At 52.0% G+C, this 19,767-nt stretch overlaps 2 protein-coding genes across 3 annotated transcripts in view; one reads left to right on the forward strand and one right to left on the reverse strand.

Annotated features, from left to right (window-relative positions):
• Positions 1-350: 350 nt before the first annotated feature.
• On the forward strand, positions 351-4,065 carry cxcr5 (chemokine (C-X-C motif) receptor 5). The gene has a single exon (XM_066710850.1). It carries the CDS (start codon positions 392-394, stop codon positions 1,442-1,444), a length of 1,053 nt encoding a protein of 350 aa, XP_066566947.1. The 5' UTR covers positions 351-391; the 3' UTR covers positions 1,445-4,065.
• A 5,677-nt stretch (positions 4,066-9,742) lies between these two features.
• Positions 9,743-19,767, reverse strand: part of bcl9l (bcl9 like) — a 30,477-nt gene continuing 20,452 nt past the window's right edge. The window contains exons 5-10 of one of the 2 annotated variants that reach the window (XM_066710870.1): positions 18,469-18,591; positions 17,446-17,629; positions 17,158-17,242; positions 13,594-16,081; positions 12,904-13,161; positions 9,743-11,687 (exon numbers count right to left, since the gene is read on the reverse strand). In XM_066710870.1, the coding sequence (XP_066566967.1) occupies positions 10,342-11,687; positions 12,904-13,161; positions 13,594-16,081; positions 17,158-17,242; positions 17,446-17,629; positions 18,469-18,591 (4,484 nt within the window). In that variant the 3' untranslated portion in view covers positions 9,743-10,341. Of the gene's footprint in view, positions 11,688-12,903; positions 13,162-13,593; positions 16,082-17,157; positions 17,243-17,445; positions 17,630-18,468; positions 18,595-19,767 lie in introns of both variants that reach the window. The other variant, XM_066710861.1, reaches the window with a different exon arrangement.

The following is a 19,767-nucleotide window of genomic DNA, read 5'->3' on the forward strand; positions in this document are numbered from 1 at the left end:
CCAGGTGGAGGACACTGCTGCTGTACCCTTGAGCAAGGTACTTTAGCCAGAATGCTCCAGTACAAACCCAGCTGTATAGATGGGTTTTTGTCAAAATAATGTGGTATAGGCCATCTGCTAAGAAATATCATAATAATACAACTGCATTGTCACAGAAACCTAGTCTCTCAGCAGCAGCATTACAGCAGGCATATCGTACTAGCTGTGATGTTCTTCTTAGTGAACCGTTCACTATATCATCCCAGAGAAGCAGGACTCTGGGATCAACCCCCCAAGCGGTACCCTAATTTGTGGAGCTGCTGTCGGTTTTGTCGTTTGTCAAATATTTGGCTTTTTTCCCCGCCAGCAGTTCAACGTGCCTGATACCATAGACTGGATCAACTTTCTCAACATGACGAATACCACCGATGGCAATCCAGGCATCTTCCTCTGCAACAATACGGGCCTGGGCAGCGGCGGGATGCAGCTCTTCCGCGCCGTGTTCCTGTCTGTGTTCCTGCTGGTGTTCCTGCTGGGGCTGGCGGGCAACGTGCTGCTGGTGGCCGTGCTGCTGCGGCGCCGCCGGGGCCTGCGGGTCACCGAGGTCTACCTGCTGCACCTGGGCCTGGCCGACCTGCTGCTGCTGCTCACCTTCCCCTTCATCCTGGTGGAGCCGGCCGGGGGCTGGGTCTTCGGCGACTTCCTCTGCCGCGTGGTGGGGGTGGTGCACCGGCTCAACTTCCTGTGCGGCTGCCTCCTGCTGGCCTGCATCGGCTTCGACCGCTACCTGGCCATCGTGCACGCCGTGCGCAGCCTGCAGGGCCTCCGCCCACGCGCCGTGCACCTGTGCTGCTCCGCCGTGTGGCTGCTCTGCCTGGGCCTGTCGGTGCCCGACTTCGCCTTCTTCTCCGTGGAGGAGAGCCCCACCAGCTCCGGAGTGTACTCCTGCAACCTATACGCCCATGGCAGCCACGGCAGCAACTGGAAGCTCGTCAACCGCTGCCTCACCCACGTGCTGGGCTTCTTCCTGCCACTGGCCATCATGTCCTACTGTTACTCCGCCGTGGTGATCACCCTGTCCCACAGCCAGCGCAGCCTGGACAAGCAGGGCGCCATCCGCCTCGCTCTGCTCATCACCGCCGTCTTCTGCCTCTGCTGGCTGCCCTACAACCTGGTGCTGCTGCTGGACACCCTGCACGACATGAACGCCCTTTCGTTGGACACCTGCAAGAGCCGGGACCAGATGCGCCAAGCCCTGATGGTGACCGAGAGCCTGGGATACACGCACTGCTGCCTCAACCCCCTGCTCTATGCCTTCCTGGGCGTGCGCTTCCGCCAGGACCTGTGCCGGCTGCTGGCCTCCTGGGGCTGCCCAGCCAGGGCCTGCCTCTCCCCCCAGCGCGACCTGGCCAGAAAGGTGTCCATCTCTGAGGCTGGCCCCACCACCAGCAGCACCCTGATCTGAGGCGGTGAGATAGACGGACAGATGGATGGTGGATAGATTTCAGACAGACCACTCCCCCTGGTTAGCCAGCACCTCCCACCTCTGAACGTGAGGCTCTGTCAGAATCTGCAGTCCGCCTGGGTGCCCTACTTCTCCCTTCTCCAGCAACAAAACTCTGCGCTGTGCAAAACAGTGGGTAAACAGGCCACAAAGTCAAGGACTTTTCCTGCTTTTGTTCAACCTCTTCGTTTTTCCGTGCCGTATCTTCATCAACACCCCCTGCATGTCTAACCCAGTAATCTGAGGTACAGCGCTGTCCTGCGCTGCGCCCCGCCAGCTGTTCCCACCAAGGCCAGCTGCAGCGCCAACCGCTTTTTAATCTCGGCAGTGCCTGCATGTGACGGGCACAGTGATGCAATGAAACTGCGTACTGGTCCAAAATGAAAAAGCGACACCAAAGGAACTGTTACATAATGGATTTCCAGTGGAGATAAGACTGGAGCGATGGCTGCACATGAGTTTCCACAAAGCCCTGCAAACCACAAGAAATAGCGTCGCATCCCCACTGGAAGGGGTTAGTCACCTCGCGAGCCGTGGGAGAGCTAGGGGTTACGGCGCAGACACAGCCAGGATGGAAAGAAAAAAAAAAAAGCACCCTGCAAAGCTCGGCTATGCTCTTATGTGACTCCGGGTCACTGTGTGGCCCCAGGTCTGCAGTTCAGAGGCCCATCGCATGGACTGCTCCCCACGGGCTTAACAATTTAATACATATTTTGATACATATTTCAACTGTAGCTGTAGTGTTTTCTTTTTTAAGTGTATTGTATTTTAAGTGTGTTGTTCTTTATGCCTTTTTCTTGTGTTGTGCAGCATGCTCTGGGATGTTTGTTTATGTTAGAAAGAGGCGCCAGACAGAATGCAGATTGTGATTATCATGGAAAGGCTTGTAATATTAACCAACAGAAGCAGCAAAGTGAAACTTTAGCTTTTCTAAATAAAAACAGAATAAAATAAAACAAGTGAAACTTAATGTTTGCCTAGCGTGTGGGAGGGTTTTGCCATTTTTTTGAAATTCTGAAAATGCTGTTTCACATAGAACAACTTCTGCCGCTAGAAAGACAGTGAGCTCCTGTAGAGGCAGTCTCGGGGGGGGTTTAGTCGGCTGCACTGAGACAGCAGCGATCCCACGTGAACTGAGTCAAGACTGAACCCCATCCTAACTGGTTTTGATTGTGATGGATTGCTAATGCACACATGCTCGCTCACACACACACACACAGGTGGGAGGGACAATGTATCAGTATCGGGTACAGTCTAGTTAGTTCCACCAGGGGTGCAGGGTCAGCGATTAAGCCCAGGGCCTGGCACAGGATTGGGGTTAGAACCGGGCCCAGCTCTTCAACAGCTGGAAAAACTGTTCAGACTGACAGGTACTGCAGGACTTCTGATCCAAGACGGTGGCGTCAGCTGTCAAGACTGCACTTGGCTCTGGTTTAGTCAGCTGCACCAAGATAGTCAAAACTAAACCCCCCCGGGCTTCTCGGATGACTGGACTGCTGTCTACTCTACTGTCTGAGATGAGTGGGAGCCTCCACAGCCCTCTGCTGAACCCCACAGGGACGACACCCTGCCATCTGGACCCAGACCCCGTTATTAATAACCCAACTGGGCGCCTTTCGCCATCGATCTGCGAATCACCGAAAGTAAGAGGCTCCTCAGCTGTGCAGCGCAGACCGTAAACATGCTGCAAACATCAGCGCAGTCAACCCCCCCGGGCTGAACTGTGGCCATCAGGTCTCTACATGCGGATCTCACACCCCTGAATGTGACCCATTTTCACAGCTGATTCTTAATTCTTTTGAATGAGGAGGAGGAGTGCAGGGATAGGGGATGTTGTTTTGTGGTTTTATGCATTTTGTTCGGGGGGGGATTTGCAATGCTTATGGCTAGTAGAAAAACAAGAGTAAAAAAAAGGAGTAAAAGAGCAATTAAAGAAATACAAGAGAGAGAGAGAGAAATTGCTCTGTGCTACTGTCAGCATCAACCAAGCCTCTGTACAAAAACTGTCTCTACAGGACTCTGGGTACTGCAGGGCTGGGCTGCACAATCTGTCCTCACGTTAGCCCACGTCTGGGCGCGTGCGAAGCAGATGCTGTGAGGGCCTCCTGTGCCAAGTCTGGTACCCTCACCCGGTGGCATCATGCCATTGGGGCACATGCCCCCCCAAATGAATTCTAGTGTTCATATTTTTTGTCAAATCTATGTAGAAACATTTCATCGCCTGTATACCCGTCTCCGCTGGTATTTCAGTTGCACGATGTGTGCAAGACAGCAGGTACAGTACGTCACACACTGAACAACACTTTAATTATTACAGCATAGCTTCTTCAAAACTCCTTTTGTTTAGGCAATTTATTTTATCTGTGTATTCGTTAGCAGTTTGAGGTCTTTCTTTTTTGGTAAAATTAAGCATAACATTTTTTTAACACGAAATTTCAAATTGCATATAATCTGCTTAAAACTACATGCAAGGAAATAAAAAAATATTTAGGCATTGTTGTTTTCTCTCTGGTACTATTGTTTTATCAGGCAGTGACAACACGTGTAGCTATAAAGGTGTTTTTACACCTCCAGTATTCACATCCTTCATATAGCCAATACAGTGGGATTTAGCAACATAAATGCAAGTGTGCATTCAGTATTTGTTGCATAAATTAATGACAAAAGTTTTCCAGTGACAATCTCTCATACCCTCTCTTACCCCAACACATTTACATCCTTGTTTTTGCCGTCTGTGCGAATACCCAGCTCTCTACAACACTGGCAGGTTACCATGCAAATTAAATTGGCAAACACCTGCTCACATAACTCAACCACCGAGACCGAAAGATTTCAGATCCAGGCCCTGTTACTCATAGCTGAACTGGCCTGTTACTAACGATCTGTGTGTCACCAAACCGGTTCCTCAGCTGTGAGCAGACAGCCATACAAGCCACAAGCAGCAGCGTGGACAACCCCCTGGGCTGGACTGTGACCCTCAGGCCCATACAGGCGGATTTCACACCCCTGAGTGACCTGTCCAATGTATTTATAATGTTGTTGTTTTTGTCTTTTAACTGTTTTTAAATATTTAGTTGTTTTTAAAGCACGAGTTGTTTGAGTTGTTTTGGTTAGTTTTGTTCTATTTTTTTTGTCAAATACATTGACCGTTTGGATTTAATTTTAAATGCATTGGACCGTTTTGGTTTGTTTTTTATTTTTACCATTTTAATTGTTTTTTTATTTGTCCGGTGCATTTTCAGTAATTTTCAATGTATTTGACTCTTTTGTTGGTAGCAGTTTGCTTTAATCACATTTGTTTTGTTGTTTTGTGCACTTGTTTATTTGATGTCCATGTATTTTGATTATGTTAAATCACAAAGATTTTAAATTTTTTAAAGTGATTTAAAGAATTGATTTTTAAAATTTTAATCACAAGTATTAAAGTTTGTATTGATTGTTTTTTATTTGAAATGTAAAATACTTTACCAAATAAAACAGTATTTTAAGATGACTTTGGATTTAATTTTAAATGCATCGGACTGTTTTGGTTTGTTTTTTATTTGTTTTTTGATTTGTCCGGTGCATTTTCAGTTATTTTCAATGTATTTGACCCTTTTGTTGGTTTGCAGTTTTACTTTAATCACGAGTTTGTTTTATTGTTTAATGCACTTGTTTATTTGAGTTTATGCATTCTGTCAATCACTTAAGATTTTAAAATGTTTAAGTAGTTTTAGAATATCGATTTTAACAAATTTTAAATCATAAGTATTTAAATTTGTTTTGAATGTTTTTATTATTGAAATGTAAAATACTTTCCCAATAAAACAGTATTTTAAGATGACTGGAGAAGAAGTTAGTGGATGCTCTTAAACGTTTCAACAATGTACGTGAAAACGTTCAGTTGTTTTCAGCACACGATGTGGTTGTCACCTCTGGCAGAGAATGTGAACGCTTACACCCCCACTGGCCTGCCACACAGGGCTGAGGTGAGAAAGGTGAGAGAAGGAGTACGAGGAGCAAGAGATAAAAGAGCAGGGGGAGAACGACAGAAAAAAAAAAAAAAAAACGAGAAAGGGAGGAAGTGGGAGGTGAGTGCGCAAAGATCAAAACTAGGAGCAAAAGACAGATGAAAGAACAGAAAGAGACAAAGAGTGGAAGATTTGGAGATCAAAAAGGTACGAGACAGCTCTGTAGGGGAATCTGGGCTGAGAGCAACAGTCAAGTCACGCAAACTGGGGCCCACAGAAAATGAGGGCCCCACAGCACACAGACAAAGATCCCGTTCACATTTGAGATTTAGGCTATTTAGGCTAGCCCAGGGCCGCCTTAACTCAAATGTGAATGGGGTCATAGTTTTAAGGCTGCCCTGGGCCGGGTCAAAACTAGTCCCGCTTATTGACCTGGCCTAAATCTCGAGGGGGCCAAAAGGCGACCTAACTGTGATGACCGCGCCGGGCCCTGGGCCGGGTGAAAGCATCAGTGTGTGACGCAGCTCAAGCCCCGCCCCCCGAGACGCAGTCAAAGAGACGCAGAATAAACACCTGTAAGCAGACCTAATGTCATGCGTAACTGGTTTGTTTGAGCAGATTTGTTTATTCCCGTCATGCATTTCGTTTAGGCCTCCTTTTCAGCTGCATATGTGAACGCACTTAGGCCTCCTAAAACCACAAATGTGAACGGGGTCTCTAAAAAAAAGTAGGACTAATTTTGAGGCGGCCCAAGGCCGGCCTAATAAGTGTGAACAGGGTCCAAGTGTCCAAAACTATGAGCCCTTCACCTGTAGATTTTCATATGACAGCGGTTTGGGTTATGTAACATCTGTCCCTTCTCTTTTCTGGGTTTCCTGGCTAGGTTTCTTTTAAAAAATATATACAAAAACCCCCTTCCGCCCCCATAAGTTATGAAAATATTCTCAATAGGAAACAGACAAAACGATTGCAGCTGGAGAAGCTGCTGAGGCAGAACTTGCCAAAACCACACACACACACACACACACACAAGTGTTATAGTGGCACACAAACAATCACACACTCTAGTCACACTGGAGACAGGGTGCAATTCTCCGGCTCAAAGGGTCACGGGCAGCTCCATTTGGTCCAGATCCCTCACTCAGGCGCTAATACATCCCTGGATCCCAGCCAGCTGTTTCTCAAAGACACTGCGGGGAATCAGTTTCGACCACACGGCTGGGGCAGCTCATTCCACCTCCCCCCACTCGCTGCTCTCAGTGTAAAGGGTGCTACCCATCTTCAGTGCCGAGTTCTTCCCCCGATTAAAGAATCTGGTTGCACCGTGGAGACTTTTAAAACCAAATCCCATTTTCAAGACTAAGAAGGCTCAGTTCCCCCTGAGCCTGCGGAGATGCGACCTACCTGTCGGGTCAGGAGGTACTGTAGCCATGTATTAGGTCATAGGCATGTACACACACATACTTAGGTCTTCATTTACCAAGTACACATATAGACATACACAGAGGGATGTTGATATATATTGATATCTAGCCCACCACCGCTCCAACACTCGCTCACAACCTGGCTGAGTTTGTGGTGTGGCGGACCTGATTTTCGGTCACACCCCTCTGACTTTTCTGCAGGTCTACATCAAAAAACGTCAAAAAAGGGTGAAAACACAGACACGGGCACTGACCTCTCTGCCTGTGCTCACTCACTGCCCCCCCACTTTACAGAACAATATAATATATAAATATATATAAAGCTGGGTAACTGCTGCAACTCCTGCTCACTGAGCGGAGACGACACACCTCAATGAGGAGAGAATGGTGACGCTCTCTGCCTGGCACAGGATTGGGGTTAGAACCGGGCCCAGCTCTTCAACAGCTGGAAAAACTGTTCCGACTGACAGGTACTGCAGGACTTCTGATCCAAGACGGTGGCGTCAGCTGTCAAGACTGCACTCGGCTCTGGTTTAGTCAGCTGCACCAAGATAGTCAAAACTAAACCCCCCTGGGCTTCTCGGATGACTGGACCACAAGACGATGGTCTACTCTACTGTCTGAGATGAGTGGGAGCCTCCACAGCCCTCTGCTGAACCCCACAGGGACGACACCCTGCCATCTGGACCCAGACCCCGTTATTAATAACCCAACTGGGCGCCTTTCGCCATCGATCTGCGAATCACCGAAAGTAAGAGGCTCCTCAGCTGTGCAGCGCAGACCGTAAACATGCTGTTCTCACACCCCCGAGTGAACCTAACCAATGTTCACAGTTGTTTGTTATGAATAAGGGTGCAGGGATAGGGGCTGGGTTTTGTGGTTTTGTGCATTTTGTTCAGGGGGGGGATTTGCAATGCTTATGCTTAATAGAAACAAATATTTAAAAATTGCTGTGAGGGCCGACCTCACTGGGAAACTGACTCATAAGAACATAAGACAGTGTCCAATCGAGAGGAGGCCATTCGCCCCATCGTGCTCGTTTGGTGTCCATTAATAATGAAGTGATCAAGGATCCTATCCAGTCTGTTTTTGAATTTTCCCAAATTGTTTCTTCAGCCACATCGCTGGGGAGTTTGTTCAGAATGTGATGCCTCTCTGTGTGAAGAAGTGTCTCCTGTTTTCTGTCTTGAATGCCTTGAAGCCCAATTTCCATTTGTGTCCCCGGGTGCGTGTGTCCCTGCTGATCTGGAAAAGCTCCTCTGGTTTGATGTGGTCGATGCCTCTCATGATTTTGAAGACTTGGATCAAGTCCCCACGTAGTCTCCTCTGTTCCAGGGTGAAAAGGTTCAGTTCCTCAGTCTCTCAGTAGGACTTTCCCTTCAGACCTGGAATAAGTCTGGTTGCTCTCCTCTGAACTGCCTCTAGAGCAGCGATATCTTTCTTGAAGTGTGGAGCCCAGAACTGTCCACAGTATCCAGATGAGCTCTAACTAGCGCATTGTAGTCTGAACATCACTGCCCTTGTTTTAAATTCTACACTTTTGACAATATACCCTAACACTCTGTTTGCCTTTTTTATTGCTTCCCCACATTGCTTGGATGGAGAAAGTGAGGAGTCCACATAGACTCCTAGGTCTCTCATGCGTTACGTCATCTAGTTCAATTCCTCCCATAGTGTAATTATAGTGGACATTTTTGTTACCTGCATGTAATACCTTGCACTTGTCCACATTGAATTTCATCTGCCAGGTGTCGGCCCACAACTGAATGTTATCTAAGTCCCTTTGAATAGCCTGTGCTGCTGAGATTGTATCTGCTGAGCCACCTATTCTAGTATCATCTGCAAATTTGACAAGTTTGCGAACTATCCCAGAGTCCAGATCATTAATATAGATTCGAAAAAGCAAAGGCTGATCCTGGTACTGATCCCTGTGGAACTCCACTAACAACCTCACTCCAGTTAGAAGCGACTCCTCTAAGACACCCTCTGTTTCCTAGACATCAACCAGTTCATAATCCATCTACTTACATTACCCTGAATGCCTACAGCTTCCAATCTGAGGATCAGTCTTTGGTGTGGAACCTTATCACAAGCTTTCTGAAAATCTAAGTATATCATATCATATGCTTTCACATGATCTACAGCTACAGTTGCATGTTCAAAAAACTCTAATAAATTAGTAAGACATGATCTGCCTCGTCTAAACCCATGTTGACTATCTCCAAGAATATGGTTTTCATTGAGATGCTCCTCTATTTTCTGTCTAATAATTTTCCAACATTTTACAGGTGATGCAGGTGAGACTGATTGGTCTGTAATTTCCTGGCTCAGTTTTGTCCCCTTTCTTGTGGATTGGTTTGACATTTACTGTCTTCCAGTCAGTTGCACATCCCCTGTTCTAAGTGTCATTTGGAATATTTCAGTTAGTGACCTATAAATTATTTCACTAATTTCCTGTTGGAAGTATACCACCTGGCCCAGGTGATTTGTTTGATTTTAATGATGCCAGCCACGAGATCGACTCCATTGGGCAGCGATTCGAGCACAAAAATTGAAAACTTTCCAGTTTAGTGAAACTTGTAGTTCCTTCTCCCTGAAAGACTACACGCCCCCCCCATTAATATATAAACATTTCATTTGGTGTCGATCGCACGTCTGCTTGGCTTCACGACCTGCGGTGAGTTTTGTGCTGGGGAAGTGACCGTGTGGCTTCGGCCGCTGGGCTGGAGACCCCTGGCCAGTGGAGATGAGGGGAGCCATCTGGAAAGGACCCCCCAGAGAGCTCTCCGATTCTCCCCACTGCGTCGACCCACAACAGCCGCCCCCCTCAGGAAGCTGTCCTCCCACACGACCGCCCCCCTCGAATGAAAAGGGCACCAAGTGGCTTATTTTGACAGATTTTTTTTTTCTTTTTTTGAGGCTTCTATTAAAACACAGTTATACAGAACAGTTGAAAACAATCACAACTTGCATCTTATTTACAGCACCTGTTTCATATACATACACAGATATATGTATATAAAATCCCTTGCACAACAGTTTGGTAGCCAGAAAAACTAAAAAACAAAATAAAAAAGGAAAATAAAAAGAAGAAATCGGTGAGTCTGTTCCTCCCCCGCCCCTCCACTGATCTGTGAAATGTACATATTTTACACCTATAAAAACAAAACAAAAAGTTTCACAACTATTTTATTATTCCAGCCGAGCTGTTTTGTCGCGTGGTTGTGAACACTACACCTCGTGTCGCCACTCAAATGTTAAAAAAGGCAGCGCCCAGTTTTTGATTTTTCAACCGTTTTTTTTTTTTGTGGTTTCCTGAAAAATTAGAATAATTTTTGTAGTAATAATAATAATAATAATAATAATAATGAGAAACCGCAATAATAATAATTATAATAACATTAACAATCAGAATTATAACATAATGGAAAAATAAAAAGTCCACCCAGAGGAAATGAAGTTTGTACAGCGGGAGCGCCGGGCCTCAGAAGGGCATGTTGGCCATGCTGCTGGGTCCGTACCCCAGGGGGCTGTCCAGGGACATGCCCCGCTGGCGCAGGCTCTGGGGGCCCATCATGCCAGCCTGGGGGTGCAGGGGGCCCATCATGGGGCCCTGAGGGGACAGGAGGGGACCCTGCTGGGCATAGGGGTCCCCGGGGAGGGACATGCTGCGCTGCTTGGCCTGCATCATCATCAGGCTCTGCTGGGCCATCAGGCTGTGCTGATGCTGCTGCTGGGGGGACATCATGGAGGGGTGCTGGAGCAGGCTGTTGGCCATCATGGCTTGCTGCTGCTGCTGCTGCTGCTGCTGCTGCTGTTGCTGCTGCTGCTGCTGTTGCTGCTGCTGCTGCTGTTGCTGCTGCTGCTGCTGATGGTGGTGGTGTTGGTGGTGGTGTTGGTGCTGCATGGAGTTGTGGGGCGGCCCCATGGCTGTCCTGCCCATCATGTGTCCCGGGTGGCACATGGGTGGCATCCCGCCCCCGGCCCCCATGCCCCTGGCCAGACCCGGGGGCGGTCCCTGGCCCATGCCCAGGCCGGGCCGCAGACCGGAGTGGGGGTGGTGGGGCAGGGGCGGGGGCAGCTGCTGCTCGGCCATCATGTTCTGCAGGTTGGCCAGGTGGGGGTTGGAGGAGGGGGCGCTGCTGTGGGGCGGGGGGCCGGAGGAGGGGTGCTGCTTCAGGTGGGAGGATGAGGAGTGGGGGGGCAGCTGCTGCGGGGGCTGGTGGGGGTTGGGCTGGCTGTGCGGAGGGGGTCCGGGGCCCTCGCTCTTGGGGAAGTACTGCAGGGTGCTGCTGGGCTTGTCCGAGGGGATGATGCGCGACAGGTCAAACTCGGGGATCCCCGAGGCGGAGGGCCGGATCACCTCGCTCAGGTCGGGGCCGTCACCCAGGGGCAGGGGGTACGAGTCCTGGGGGGGCCGTTGGGAAGCCAGGCTCTTGCTGAGCAGCTGCAGCTGGTGATGCGCCAGGGCCTCCTCGGAGGGGTACTGCTGGGGCATCCCGGGGTGGGGTCCCGGGGAGTGCAGGGGTCCATGGGGGGGCGGGGGCTGCAGCCTTGGGAAGCCGCCCATCTGGTTCTGGGGGAGCAGGGGCGACACTGTGCAGGGGCCCATGCTATCCGGGGGGCCACCGCCGCCTCCCCCCATCATTGCCGGGTTCATCCCCATGCCCATGGGGTTGGGGGAGTGCAGCATGGGCCCCGAGGGTTCGTGGGACAGCGGGGGCTGGCCCTGGAGGACCATGCCCATGGGGCTTTGAGAGCCGCTGTGGGGACCCATGGAGTTCTGCGAGCCGAGGTGCATCGGGGGGCCCTGGTGGTTCCCCATGCTCCCTGCAGGGGAAGAGGAGGAGGAAGGAAATCAGTGATTCACGGATTCACCACAGCAGCGTCACAGAGGACAGGGTTGAACCATTAAGGTGCCTTAAGTACAACTGAACACTTAGTAGCTCTTGATATCTGATCATGTATTCATTTTTCATGTGCCTTTAGCTCAGTCAGCTCCCACTCAATCCCTTTATGTCTCACACAGCCACAGGGGAGCACAGTATGGAAATGTCTCTGCCTGTTTGCTTGCATATATTAACCAATTTAAAACTGGGAAGAGGTGATTACATTGGGCACATGCGCTCCCAGGGTACTGTACTCCACTTGGACACGGTTACTAAAAGTACGCTGCTCATCATGCATTCAAAAATGCATTTAGTAGGAGGCACATCTTTACACAAAGAGTGTAAGGGACTACGTCAATCTGGAGGTCCATCAGAGGAGCAAGGAGGAAGCCTATAAGAACTGGCGCATACAAGATCTGCGGGAGCTCAGGATCCCATGATGGGACCCACCTCCGGGGACGGTCAGTTCCCCCTGCTGGAGCCCGAGTCCAAGATCTTTTAATTATTTTATGGATGATTGTTTTTAAAACGATTTTAAAATGAATCTTAACTGTTTTTAAAGATTTAGTTGTTTTTAAATCACTAATTGTTTAGGGGTTTTTTGGTTTAGTTTTGTTATATTTTTTTGTTATATTTTTTTGTCAAATACATTGACCGTTTTGGATTTAATTTTAAATGCATTGGACCTTTTTTGTTTGTTTTTTATTTTTACCTTTTTAATTGTTTCTTTATTTTGTCCAATGCATTTTCAGTTATTTTCAATGTATTTGACTTTTATGTTGGTGAGCAGTTTTGCTTTAATCACATTTGTTTTGTTGTTTTGTGCACGTTTATTTGAAGTTAATTATTTTGTTTTTCGTTAAATCACAAAGATTTTAAAAATTGATTTGATTTTGATTTTAAAAGTTTTTAATCACAAGTATTAAAAATTTGAATTGTTTTTATATGAAAATGTAAAATACTACACCTAATAAAACAGTATTTTACACAAAGAGTGGTAGGGGTGTCTGTGAGAAAACCACGCTACCCAGCTGTGTTTCTCCAGGAGCCTTCCAGAGACCATTATGTGACCAGCTGCTCAGTAACAGAATGACCAGGAAGAGCCCTTTGTTTTCGCCTCGTCACCCTCCCTCACACCTCGCACTCAGAGCACACACCTGCCATGTTGACACCGGGCATCAGGGGCCGGTCTGGGAGCATCTCGTCGTCGGAGGTGGCGATGGTCTTGATGGCGTCGTGGTACAGCGGCGTGGAGCTGGGCATGGCGTACTTGGACATCTGGGACATGATGAGAGACAGGGGGTTCTGGGAAGGAGGGGGCGCATCCGGCGAGGACGTGAAGGGCATGCTGGGATTGATGGATCCCGGCTGGCTGATGGGGGTGGAGTTGCTGCTCCGGGGAGGAAGGGAGGGACCTGTCGACAGGGGAGGGAGGGAAAGAGAGGGAGATTTTTGGTCAGCAAATGCCACATTAAAAGTAGTTGGACTAAAGCATGGGCGGCCGCCACAGCGCCAGATCAACGTTCCCGCGGCAGGGCTCGAGCTGCAGTTGTCCGAGATAAACTAATACTGCCGAGTTGCTGCACAGCGGGCAAGCGGGTCAGCCGGTACAGTTCAGGCCCCATAGTCCACACATTGCTGGGAATTCTGGGCCCTACAGTCTACAGAGACCCGTCCCTATGGGGGCACTACAGTCAACGTCGCAATGGTTCCAGTCTGGGCCACACTGTTAAAGTGAACTGGCAAGGCTGTGGACACAAGTGATAGCCCCTAAAAATTCTCCATTAAAGCACTAGTAAATCCTGTGTGCGCGCGTGTTTTTGGGAAGAAGAGGTTTGTCTTCTTACCTGTGTCCATGGAGCTGTTGCCCCCGTTGCCACCCCCCTTACCCCCAGGTGCCCCCCCAGGGCTGGGCAGGGCGGTTTTGGGGGAGGCCGTCCAGCCGGGGGAGGCCACAGGCATGGCCGGGGATTTGAGGTGCCCGGGGGACCCCGAGGGAGAGCGCACGCCCAGAGAGGAGGGGCCCATCACCTGGGGGGACTTCATGGAGGAGGGGGTGCCGGCGCCGGTGGTGGTGGGGTTGTGTTGCGGAGGGGGGGGGCCAGAGGAGGGCAGCTGTGGGGACTTGAGCCCTGGGGCCGAGGGGGAGGGCATCATGGGGGAGGCAGCCTGGCTGACAGAGGGAGATTTGAGGTGGTGTGGGGGGGCCATGGCCGGGGACCCCAGGGGGTGCATGTTGATGGAGAGGTCTGAGGGCCGTCGGGGGCCGAGCCCAGGGCCCCTGGGGGCAGCACTCATAGGCATGTGGCTGAGCCGGGAGGTGCCTCCCAGGGGAGGGCCCTGCTGCTCGTTGACGAACATCTCGGGGCCGTGCTCCTGAGGGAGGTAGCCCCCCCCGCCTGGCCCCCCAGGGAAGGGCCCCTGGCCAGAGAAGTGGCCTCCACTTTCCGGGCCCATGCTCTTGCCCCCCATGCCACCTCCATTCTGTGAGGCGCGGGCACGGGACACCTCCTCAGGGCTCAGCATGTCGCCCAGCGGCCCCCCACCGCCACGCCCCTTCTGCCCCAGGAGCTGGGGGGGCTGTCCGCCCATCTGCAGACTCAGGTTCATGTTGACGTTCATGTTCATGCTCAGGCCGCCGCCAAGGGGGGAGTCCACCAGCTCCCGCATGGGGGGTCCGCCCCCCCCTCCCCCTGGCCCCCCGAGGGGCGAGCCCATCATGGCGCGGGAGCCGGGGAAGTCCATGGGGTCCCCGCGGGAGGGTGGGCCCGCGCCCCCTCCCAGCCCAGAGTTGGGGTACACCCCTCCCCCTCCGCCAGGCATGTCCATGAGCCGCGGGCCGCCGGCCGCCTGCTTGGCCATCTTCTCCATCTCCATGCGGTGCAGCCCCTGCAGCTGCCTCTTCTCCAGCGCGCGCAGCATCTCCTGTGGGGGCAGGAGCCGCTCGGGGTCACCCTGCAGGTGTTGGGGGGGCCTGGCGGAGGAGGGGTAGCCCCCCTGGAAAGGGCCCCCTCCCATGTTGGGGGGCATGTCGTCCATCCAGACCATGCCTGGCCGGGGGGGCCTCTGCAGCCCCATGGTGTCCATCGAGAACACGGCCCCTGGATTTCCAGGGTAACCTCCCCCGCCCCCTGGGGGGCCCCTCTGCGCCTGTCCCAGGAAACGCGGCCCCCGCGGCCCCTCAGGGTGCATGTCCATCAGCCGGCCGTTACCCCCCGCGCCCATCTCTCCTCCCAGCACAGGCCACTGTGGGTCCCCAGGCTTGCAGTGGTAGGGAGGGGGGGGCCCCCGCATCATGATAGGGGGCCCCCCTCCCAGGCCCATCTCCGGCATCATGCGGGGGTGGTGTGGGTGGGGGTGCATCTCCTGCTGCCGCCTCTTCTCCTGGTAGTACTCCTCCTGCAGCTTGCGCCAGGCCATCTGCTCCGGGGTCAGGCCCTCGGGGCCCAGCAGCAGCCCCATGTCCAGCCCGGAGGGCGAGGAGAGTGGGTGGGGGTGGGGGTGCTGGTGAGGGTGAGGGTGGGGGTGCTGGTGGGGGTGCTGGTGAGGGTGGTGTGGGTGTTGAGGAGGCAGGGAGTGGTGGGGTCCCATCATCTGGTGCTCCTCCAGCCCCGGGCCCCCCCCCAGGCTCTGCGTCTGCGAGATGATGGACTGCAGCGGCTCCTCGTACTTCTTCATGACTCCCTGGGGGGGGAGGGGCGCCGCAGAGGGGGGCATGCTGCCGTTATTGCTGCTGCAGGTGCCCGCGCCATCGCCGTTGTTATTGAGGGAGTTGCCGTCGTGGCTGTTGCTGGCATTAGGCCCCCCGCCGCCACCAGCATTCACGCCGTTGCCACTGCCGGGGCCCCCCGGGTCCCCGCCCCGCAGCAGCAGCCTCTCAATGTCACGCAGCGTCTGCAGTGATCGCTCACGGTGCTCCAGTTGCTCCTTGGAGAGCCCGTCCCCCCCCCGCTGCCCAGCCTGAGGGTCCGCAAGGAGCTGCGCCGCTGAGGGTGGGGGCGGCGAGCCGCTGGAGTTGGATGGAGGGACCTCGCTGCTTCCCGCTCCGGGCACCGGATTGGCCGAGCTGCCGGTGACTCCGCTTCCCGATTGGTGGATCCCACCGGAGCCGCCTGGTCGGGCCGCCCCCGCCTCTCCCGTGCGAGGGGGCTCGTCCTCGGGGTGTCCCGCGGAGGAGGACGGTGTCCCCACGGGGTGCAGGTGGCTGCTCACCCCCCCACCCCCGGAGGCTGGCCGCGGCGTCGCACTCTGGGATTTGGGGGTGCCGCTGGGGGGGGTGCCGGCTGCACTGTGCTGCTCCGACAGGACCGGCAGTTTCGGCAGCGGATGAGAGCACTGAGGAGAGGAGAGAGAGAGGCCAGATGTCAGGAAAGCAGATACCGTTTCACTAGGCGGCACAGGCTAAAGGGAGAGGGACACGGAGAGGACCGGCGGGCAGGACAGGGAGAGACTGGACAACAGGGAAGGTGGGAATTAAAGGAGTGGAGAGAGAGTTGAAGTGCTTGTTCCCACTGTGCCTTAGCGCAGACAATGTATCCATCACTGCGCCCAGAAGCCCACAACAATCAGGTTTTATTTCCATTTAATTAACTTGTGGCTGCAGTCTCATAACTAAGGCTGCCATCGGTGACCGTCAGTGATTTCTGTAGCCTCAGCTGATATCTGCCCATTCGAGAGCTTTATCCCTGACCGGAAAACGGGCCGTGTAGCAGGGGCAATCAGAGCAAACAGCTACACAAACTGCCATTAAACAAAGACGCCGAGGGGACAGGGACACACAGAGAGGACAGGACCACGGCTGTGTGAGGCGAGGGGGAGACACAGGCTGCTCTCACTGGCTGGGAACACCTGTCAATTTCCTCTCAGTGTGCCGCCGAGTAAAAATAGAAATAGGAACCTGCCTCTAAGTGGTTGACTGAATAGGAAGGGGAACAAAAATAAATAGACACAAACAGCCACGCACTGTCAGAGCCAAACATCTGTAGCACAGTGACACAGGCCCGCTTCCCCATAGTCTACCGCCGTCTCTCTCTCTGTGTGTCATAGAAAGTTGTGCAACAGAAACAGAAAAGATCTGATATTGAAATAGCCAAAAGCAACATTAATTATATTCAACTTGAGACAAGTTTCAGTAGTGTGTTTCACCATTACATTCCCCCGGGGGATTTCATTTCCTCCACTTTGATTTTATTTTCACGCGTGCCAGATTTAAATAATAAAAAACAACAAAAATCGACCCGCCTACTTTAACCCTTTGTTGATGGATTTTCAGCAGTTTGATCTTCATGAGAACTTGAGGCGCACGTGTTGAGGAGAGCAGGCAGCGGCCCCACCTGCTTTATTCCTGCCCAAATATTTCTCCATGCGAGGACGCATCGGCCAGGACCGGAGGCAAACCGACAGTTACTGACCTGGTCGAGTTTGGTCCGCGGGACGTTCTGCTGGTGGAAGAGGAGGATGGAGTCGGCGTGTCCGTGGACCACCGCCTCCGCAGCACTGGGACACAGACAGAGACATTTGCGGTTATTTGGGGTCATGTGAAACAGTCTTCCAAACCTTAACTAAGTTTTCTACTCATGTTTGGGACACGTAAGCTCGTTCTCCATGTGTATGATGTGCAGTACAGCAGTCATGTGAAAGAGCTGCATCTCGATGAAATAATCGGGCCGTATAGCTGTGGGCTGGCCATAACGACTCACCTGTTGGCCAGGCTGGTCGTGAACACGTACACCACCTGTTGCAGGGGCTTGGGGGCGGCACCCAGCTCCGAACGCAGCCCCGGCCCCAGACTCAGACCCCCGGCAGAGGAGCCCGATTCGTTGAGAGCACCCATAGGGGAGGGTCCGGGGTGGGACTGGGGCGGGCCGGCCATAGAGCGATCCCCTGTGAGGGAGAATGGGTGGCGGGAAAGAGTGGGAGAGCATGGGAGGGGAGGGGGAGAATGCAGAAAGAGGGAGAGAGAGAGAAACAGCGTGGAGGGGGAGAAAGGCAACATGAAGGGGAGAGAGAAAAGATGCACATTAGACGCACTAAACAAACGCCTTCTTGAACGAGGCCGACATTGTAAACGGCTCTGGGGCCGACTTCCTCCAATTCAACACACAGCTTTGAGTGTATGATTGACAGGACCTTTATAGAATACAGGAATGAGGGGACATTGTCCAAATATATAAAAATATACAGCACTGTAAGATTTCTACAAAAAAGGGGGTTAGATAACTTTTCCTGGGGAGGGGATTGAGACTTGCTTTTTCGATCCTGTTTCAGACGCTGTCCCCCAGGCCACCACTAGATGGCAGCACAACTCCAGCAATGAAGCACAGAGACTTCAGTCAGTGTAAGGCAGCCGTTTTTGCTGCTGTTGTTTTAGAAAATCTGATTAAGAGCCATTTATTTTTAAATTTTTCCTGCCTTCTAATTTTAAGGAGCCAGTGGCCTCACACAGGGTTATAACACCCTCCCTTCTGCGCCTCTGTATCGAATCTACAATTACGGTCAGGGGCCAGGGGCCAAGTCCACATTGACCTTTATACTGAACGTTAAGAAAAATGGAGCTGCGGGGGACAGAGACACATAATCATTACGCTTTTGTTTGTTTGTTTGTTTGACAAATTTCAGGGACCTAGAAGACCCCACTTGACTCCGGGACCAGCGTTCTGACCCCCGTCCCAGAATCACCCCCTCGGCTACACCACCCCCCAGTGATCCCAGCATGCACTCACGGTGGGCGGCGGTGGGCGGCTTGTCGTTGTCGTCGTCGGAGTCGGCCCCGGAGCACCACTCGTCCCCGCTGTACGGCTGCTTCTTCTCCAGGACACAGCGCCGCTTACTGCGCATCACCCCCTCTGCTGGACACCGAGGGAAGCATAGAGACCGCGTCACAGACACGCACACGGCATTGGACACACAGACACGGGGCGCCCCAGAGACACGGACACACACCCTGTCAAACACGTATAGTCAGAAACACACACATGATCAGACACACAGAGTCAGAACACACTGTCTGACACTCACTGACCGCATCAGACACACACTGTCCTGAGGCATTTAATTTATCTGTAAGCCGGAAATAAAGACAAAAAACCCCATCAAAAAACTATTTACAAAAGTCTAATTAGCAAAATAATAAGTTAAATTCAATTATGTAACATAATAGAAAAGTGTGAGAAGAAATTGGGAGACCGAATGTGTCAGAAGTGGGGACTGTGAGACACTGAGCTGAGTTCTTGCAAACATCTCTCCCCAACATATGGGAGTATTAATATGAATCCCATACAAATAACTGAAAAATGCAGATCTATTCCTGAAACAATCTTGGGAGCGCGCAGTCTATTACAAAGATACACCGTGGTTTCACCGGCTCCACTGGAGAGAGAGAAAGAGGGAGATGAAAGAGAAGAGACACAGAGACTGAGAAACAGAGATTAGAGGGTGATATACTGCAAAAGGAAGTGTGTAACAGACTGTCCGCGGAGCTGTGATTACGAACAGAGAGGGGTCATTTCATGAGAGGTGTTCGCCGCACTCTTCCAGCAGATCACGTCTGTGTGCCTCTCTGCCGTGTCTATCTCATCATCCATGATCGCAGCCAATGAGCCGCCGTGGCCCCCCGCGTGCCCCCCTCTCGGAGCGCGCTGTCCGTGTTTGTGTGCGTTACTCGGCCTGCCTCCTTCAGGAGCCGTGCTGGAGGGGCTAAGTAGCCTCCCTCGCCCCTGTCGGTCTCTCTCACTACACCCCTCCCTCCCTCATACAGGAGTGAGTGTTGGGGGAGGGGCTGCTCAAAGCTACAGGAAATCCAGAATGACTCAGTTGCACTAAAATCATATTGATGTCAGTCACTCCCTCCCCTGCACTCTCCCACACTCTCTCTCACACAGACAGACACGCACAAACTCACTCTCTCACACAGACAGACACGCACAGACACACACACTCCGCTGAACCAAATCATTTAATTCCTTAGAGAGGGGCTCTCTCGGCTACACGATGACACTGGCAGGATCGCTTCTCTCTCCCTC

This window comes from Amia ocellicauda, chromosome 1 (genome assembly GCF_036373705.1).
Source record: "Amia ocellicauda isolate fAmiCal2 chromosome 1, fAmiCal2.hap1, whole genome shotgun sequence".
Classification (NCBI taxonomy): domain Eukaryota; kingdom Metazoa; phylum Chordata; class Actinopteri; order Amiiformes; family Amiidae; genus Amia; species Amia ocellicauda.